This window comes from Diaphorina citri, unplaced genomic scaffold, assembly GCF_000475195.1.
Source record: "Diaphorina citri unplaced genomic scaffold, Diaci psyllid genome assembly version 1.1 scaffold5538, whole genome shotgun sequence".
NCBI classification, from domain to species: domain Eukaryota; kingdom Metazoa; phylum Arthropoda; class Insecta; order Hemiptera; family Psyllidae; genus Diaphorina; species Diaphorina citri.
In genome coordinates, this window is record NW_007382914.1 from 18216 (window position 1) to 25829 (window position 7614).

Consider the following 7614-nt stretch of genomic DNA (forward strand, 5'->3'; position numbering starts at 1 on the left):
CTATACTCTCCAACTCCATGTATACCCCATCGATGCAATGTATCTAGCCGTTTGCATCCTTTCTTCATCCATGGATCCATGCCACCGAATGCTACCTCCCATATCATATCCATGGTTTTGTTTTTTTTTTGTTTTTTTTTTTTGGTATCCATTTCCCCATGGATTACAGGTAATAAGTTTACTCTCAACTTCTACTCCTTCTTTCAGCTGGGACAATACAAAAATTGGAAAAACCGTGACGCTCTTACAAAATATCGTTCTCTCCTCTTTAACGTTAAGATAAAATGATAGACTTACGTTTAGATTTATTTTTTGTTTTTTGTTTTAGAAGTAGGTTTACAGATAAAAGCAGTCAAAACTTTAAAGGTAAAGCTTACAACTGGGATGGATTCCATGAGACTAACTGCTTTAATGTAGTCGAACTTAAAGGGTACTTACAATCCAACAAATAACTTAATTTAAAGCCAATCGAATCCTGGTGCACAACCTCTCTCCTCTCTCTTCTCTCTGCTCTCTCTCTCTCTCTCTCTTCTCCTCTCTTTCTCTCTCTCTCTCTCTTTCTCTCTCTGTCTCTCTGCTCTCATGCCAAAATTTCCAATTCAAAAAGAGTAGTGAAAAAATTTGGGTTAAAAAATGGATTTTAAATGACTCGTGGTTATTGTAGCATCACATAGGAGTATTAGATTAACAGATGGATGTCGTTATTAAAAGATTGATTAATATAGGAAAGAGAAAGTCGTGAGAGATTAGAACAGAGAGAGGAGAGTAGGGAGATATAGCGGAATAAAAGATAGGAACTATACTGATGTAGTGGGAGGAAAGATGTAATCAACCAGAGGGAGGAGGGAGGGATTAAACAAGAATTGCGGAATGCGGAGAGAGCTAAGAGAGGACGGGGGGAGGGAAGGTCGAAAAGGAGATGCCGCTGGCGGCGGACGAGGAGGCTAGGGAGGTTAAAGGGAGATTAGAGGAGGAGGAAGACATTAGGAGAGAGAGTGTGAAAGAGGGAGTTAAGTGTTAACTTAAAAATGATGCGAGCCGATAACTGCTTCCTCCCTTTCATCTTTTGTCTTATCGGCTTCTCCTCTCCTATTTAATGTCCCTCCTCTCTTTCATCTCCCCCTTCCCTCGCCGTCTCTCCTCTTCAATAGTTAGAAATTCGTAACAAATAATAGGGGGGGAGAGCTGGAGGATTGGTCTTCACAATCATCGTCGTATTAACGATGTAGGAAGAGGGAGGATTACCTTAGCCACCTTCCTACCTCTGTATTTGTCATTCTACCAACCCCTATATACCTACCTACGGGTAGGGACATAGGGCATAGGGTTCTCAATGCATCAAGTATGAACACACAAACAGACATATACGTCCGAGTCACATAGCAATGGACGAAATAGAGTTTTTTTTTTTTTTTTTTTTTTTTTTTTTATAAATGCAATCAGAAAGAAAAAAAAATCTGGTGTGAAACATCACAAGGCTTTCTATTACACTACGCCAGTGCCTACAGAAGAATGACTTTAACCTAAGTTATTGTTTCTCTACAGTCTGAAGTAGGCTGGGTTATTTAGGTTTTACACTTTTATTCCAGTACCAGGTTATGTTTACAATATATGTTTTTATGTAACTAGACTACAAGTTATGTCATTTTGCTTGATTCTTAACTGTGTTCTTAAACTTTTATGATCTGAATTCAAACTAGAATAAATACTCCTTTGATTAAGTAATCCACTACAGTAATAATCTATCTACTCATTGAATTCCTCCACATAGAAAATCTTACCCACCCCCGGTTAATATTATCAATATTGCTATTTTGACACTTTCATATCACGCTGACAATCTAGTGCAGTAATAAAGGAGAAATGGTAAAGTAGTCAATCTTATTAAGGCTAGGAACCCCTTTTTATTATACTGGTAACAGAAAGGAAAAGCGTAGGGTAGTGTGGGCAGAATACGGAGAATCGCTGACTAAAACAAAATGAATTAATGAGAAAATGTGAAACTCGATATGAGAAATGTTCTCATGACTGCCTCTCCGTAAATATATGATGCTTCCATCTAACTTTACGTGTGAAATCCGCCATGTTGTAAACTTCTGAGACGGAAAAAAACCTCGCTTGTCTCGGAAAGGTACTCAAGCCCGCACCAAAAAACCCTTGGTTACGTGGAAGAGGTAACTTTGTGAAAAAATTGCCTTATAGCCTTCTCTTCCTCCTCCACCTCCTACCCTTCCTCCTCCGTCTCCTCCACCTCCTACCTTTCCTCCTCCTTCTCCTCCCCCTCCTCCTTCTTCTCCTCCCCCTCCTCCTTCTTCTCCTCCTCCTCCTCTTTCTTCTTCTTCCTCTACTTCTTCTTTTACTGGACCTCTTTCCAATATAATTTGGGGTCGGCGATACCCTCCTTTACCCTACCTATGTAAAGTCAAAGTGGTGCAAGGCATTGGCTTATAATCCGAGGGGACTGCTCTTGGAAAGGTACTCAAGCCCGCACCAAAAAACCTTCGGTTACGTGGAAGAGCTAACTGTGTGAAAATCCTGCCTTATAGCCTTAAAAAACCTCTTCTTCTTCTCTTCCTCCTCCACCTCCTACTCTTCCTCCTCCTTCGTCTCCGCCTCCTCCTTCTCCTCCTCCACCTCCTACCCTTCCTCCTCCTTCTCCTCCCCCTCCTCCTTCTTCTTCTTCTCCTCCTCCTCCTCCTCCTCCTCCTCTTTCTTCTTCTTCCTCTACTTCTTCTTTTACTGGACCTCTTTCCAATATATTTTGGGGTCGGCGATACCCTCCTTTACCCTACCTATGTAAAGTCAAAGTGGTGCAAGGCATTGGCTTATAATCCGAGGGGACCGCTATATATGATGCTTCCATCTAACTTTACGTGTGAAATCCGCCATGTTGTAAACTTCTGAGACGGAAAAAACCTCGCTTGTCTCGGGAAGGTACTCAAGCCCGCACCAAAAAACCCTTGGTTACGTGGAAGAGCTAACTGTGTGAAAAATCCTGCCTTATAGCCTTAAAAAACCTCTTCTTCTTCTCTTTTTCCTCCACCTCCTACTCTTCCTCCTCCTTCGTCTCCTCTTCCTTCTCCTCCTTCTTCTCCTCCTCCACCTCCTACCCTTCCTCCTCCTTCTCCTCTTTCTTCTTCTTCCTCTACTTCTTCTTTTACTGGACCTCTTTCCAATATAATTTGGGGTCGGCGATACCCCCCTTTATTCTACCTTTGTTAAGTCAAAGTGGTGCAAGGCATTGACTTTTAATCCGAGGGGACTGCTATACCCACTTACCGGGACAGACGAACTCCGTGGTAACACCGTCCACAGTGATGGTCCCTTCCTTGCCGTCTCTATACAGGGTCATCTCATGCCATTGCTTGTCATCCAGACGGCTCCTAGAAGCTTTCACTCGGATGGCGCCAGAGCCCAGGTTGAGATGGAGAACCAAATGACCCGACACCAACTCCACAGAGAACAGGTCCATCTGCAACAGAGAGAAACACAGATTGAAATAGATGTAAACAGAGTGCAATAGCTAAAGTAACAGATGTAAACAGAGTGCAATAGCTAAAGTAACAGATATTAGCAGTGTGCAATAGCAAAAGTAACAGATATTAGCAGTGTGCAATAGCAAAAGTAACAGGTGTAAACAGAGTGCAATAGCTAAAGTAACAGATGTAAACAGAGTACAATAGCTAAAGTAACAGATTTTAACAGTGTGCAATAGCTAAAGTAACAGATTTTAACAGAGTGCAATAGCTAAAGTAACAGATTTTAACAGAGTGCAATAGCTAAAGTAACAGATTGTACAGGTATGTGTAGTATGTATACTCATTAGAAATGGAATGCATAATAATTATATGACAGTACGAGTAGGGTAAGTGTACCATTTATTCGCCCACCTAAAAAACGTACCATTTATTGGCCCACCTGTACCATACGCCATATACTCGTAAGTCTGAACTGGACAAACTTTTTCAAGATCCAATTTCATCAAAAGAAAGGGCTTAAAGACTGCTAGCGAACCAGTGCTATTCAAAAAATAATTATATGACAGTACGAGTAGTATATGAGACATGTAGTCTTCTGTTTTGAGATGTAACATTCCTATATTATTTAATACGTATATATTTATGTATAGATACTTAAACGAGCCCGTTTCCCAGTTGTCGTGAGTTTCACCCGATTTTTTTCCGAATGTACGTAGGTAATTTAAATGAGAGTGTTAACACTACACACTGTTCCCATTACACCCGACATGATTTTTTTTTCTCTCGAACAACACAAAATGTCAACGCTTTTTATTTTTATATGTATTACAAGAGTCGGTAAACAGAGTGCAATAGCTAAAGTAACAGAAGTTAACAGTGTGCAATAGCTAAAGTAACAGATGTAAAGCTCTGTCCACACATAGTTGACGCCGTCGGTCGACGAGATGAATCTATGTCGGCAAGGCAGTGTACGGACCATCGATCATATTAACAGTGTGCAATAGCAAAAGTAACAGGTGTAAACAGAGGGCAATAGCTAAAGTAACAGATATTAGCAGTGTGCAATAGCAAAAGTAACAGATATTAGCAGTGTGCAATAGCAAAAGTAACAGATATTAGCAGTGTGCAATAGCAAAAGTAACAGATATTAGCAGTGTGCAATAGCAAAAGTAACAGATATTAGCAGTGTGCAATAGCAAAAGTAACAGATATTAGCAGTGTGCAATAGCAAAAGTAACAGATATTAGCAGTGTGCAATAGCAAAAGTAACAGATATTAGCAGTGTGCAATAGCAAAAGTAACAGATATTAGCAGTGTGCAATAGCAAAAGTAACAGATATTAGCAGTGTGCAATAGCAAAAGTAACAGATATTAGCAGTGTGCAATAGCAAAAGTAACAGATATTAGCAGTGTGCAATAGCAAAAGTAACAGATATTAGCAGTGTGCAATAGCAAAAGTAACAGATATTAGCAGTGTGCAATAGCAAAAGTAACAGATATTAGCAGTGTGCAATAGCAAAAGTAACAGATATTAGCAGTGTGCAATAGCAAAAGTAACAGATATTAGCAGTGTGCAATAGCAAAAGTAACAGATATTAGCAGTGTGCAATAGCAAAAGTAACAGATATTAGCAGTGTGCAATAGCAAAAGTAACAGATATTAGCAGTGTGCAATAGCAAAAGTAACAGATATTAGCAGTGTGCAATAGCAAAAGTAACAGATATTAGCAGTGTGCAATAGCAAAAGTAACAGATATTAGCAGTGTGCAATAGCAAAAGTAACAGATATTAGCAGTGTGCAATAGCAAAAGTAACAGATATTAGCAGTGTGCAATAGCAAAAGTAACAGATATTAGCAGTGTGCAATAGCAAAAGTAACAGATATTAGCAGTGTGCAATAGCAAAAGTAACAGATATTAGCAGTGTGCAATAGCAAAAGTAACAGATATTAGCAGTGTGCAATAGCAAAAGTAACAGATATTAGCAGTGTGCAATAGCAAAAGTAACAGATATTAGCAGTGTGCAATCTAATCCAAAAAATACCTTGTACATTCTAATCGACATGATTTAACTTCTTTTTAGATGCCCGTTCTTATTCTAGAAGATCAAAATCAAACAGAAATCTCGACCAACACTTAGCAGTTATAGGTACAGTATATAAATCACGATGTATTGATTTTAGTTTAATTTTAATCCAAAAAATACCTTGTGGTACATTCTAATCGACATGATTTAACTTCTTTTTAGGTGCCCGTTCTTATTCTAGAAGATCAAAATCAAACAGAAATCTCGACCAACAGAAGCGATTAGAAAGTTCTGTGGCAAAATATCGAAGTGTCTCACACAGATACGACAGAAATTGTAAGAGAGCACTCGACGATAAAACCAGTCGAGTAGCACACATTAGAGATTGCTACAATAAATACAATAAGAAGATTATTGAGGGTGACGGGGTGGATTGCTGTAAGAAGGATGTTGACAGAAGTCCCGACAGACAGCGTGGTGGTTTCCGTATGAAGTACAGAAATTATTCATCCAGACCTAACAATGAACATGGATCATATTCACCCCCACCATGTAGTAAACCATTTACTAAGAGACCGCGCAAATCTCGGTGTAATGATAGTTTTGAACACGCTCATAACAGAGGCAATGCTATTTCCAAAGAAAGGAGAAGCAACTATGCCGATAGATCCAAAAGCCCAGACTGCTTTGTAATATGTTCGAATAAGCGCGGGAGTGATAGAGACCAATATAATGCAGATGCAAACCGAATTCCGAATGGTGGCAGAAGAGAAAAACGAATGGACAGAAGTGCGGAGAGACTCAATGAAAGAGTAAAATGTTTATGTTTGGAAAATGATAACAGGAGCAGAAATGAAAAATTTGTAAAATCAGACGAAGGTGACGATAAAGGCATAAAGAAATGTATGGAACAATGTATTGAAAAGTTTACAGGTCTGTACAATAAGAAAGAGAATCACAGAAGCAAGTGTGGTGATCGAAGAGAGAAGAGCATAGACCAAACAAATGATTGTAACAGAGAAAACTATAGGAAGAAGGTCAGTGGTGGAGACAGTTGCAAAGATTTGTGTAGAAAGAAACCCGAGGGGCAGAAGCAAGTGTGGTGATCGAAGAGAGAAGAGCATAGATCAAACAAATGATTGTAACAGAGAAAACTATAGGAAGAAGGTCAGTGGTGGAGACAGTTGCAAAGATTTGTGTAGAAAGAAACCCGAGGAAAGAACCAAGTTCATAGATGACCGCATTAGACATTTTGAAGAAAGCGTTCGGAAGCTATGCTCTGACCAATCCACTCATAAAAACAAAGACCAATGTAAACAGCGTGACCATGAGGAAGAACAAGGAGAAGAATCTTTACCCCGTGAGAAGATAGAGATTATTGTAACAGCATGCGAGTCATTCTCACCCGAGGGCGAAAATGAAAACCAACGACAAAGTCCAGAAGATACATGTGTCTGTAGCTGTCAAAGTGATGATGAAGACAAGTTCTACACACCAGATGGATGTTATAGTTCTGAAATGAGAGAAAACAATCCACCAGCCGAAAAAACCGAGGGAATGGTTGACTATGTAAACAGGTATGTGTGATTGGAAAAAAACTCATTTTATAAAACTTCCTTTGAAATAAACAGGAAATGCATAAAATTTACTGCAAGACTTTATTTTAGCCTCGTAAAGTACTTCAACACATACAAGTACGTGAACATTAAGTGAAAAAAATATACAGAAAACATAAAACTCGGGGACTTGACACAAATCAATAACGAAATAACCTGGTTTGTTGAATATAAAACACACGAGAGTGGGGAAATATTAATAAATTGAAAAAGTCCAGGTTAACCCCGATAACTTGAAAACTCCCCAGAGTAATTATGTTTTCAATTTCTCAAAGTGAAAAAAGCTCGTAATGTAAATAAATAGAAGTGGACCTGGTGTGGACGGGATAATGGAATTTTCAAACCCCAGGTTGTCTTCTGTGGCATTTCTTTCAACACAGGATGCATTCGTTCAAACTCACTTTGTATTTCACATGGAAGAGAACGTGGAATTTTTTCTTCATCAGACGATCGAAATGAATTTTAACTTTTAACTCGACATTTTGCATTCAGATA

General features: G+C 39.1%; 1 protein-coding gene across 1 annotated transcript in view; it reads left to right on the top strand.

The window, feature by feature from the left end:
• The window catches only part of LOC103521594, a gene marked incomplete at its 3' end in the record, with an annotated part of 12788 nt that overhangs the window by 4773 nt on the left and 401 nt on the right, over positions 1 to 7614 (top strand). The window contains exon 3 of the mRNA XM_008486703.1: positions 6606 to 7080. Within this exon, the coding sequence (XP_008484925.1) occupies positions 6606 to 7080 (475 nt within the window). The remainder of the gene's footprint in view (positions 1 to 6605; positions 7081 to 7614) is intronic.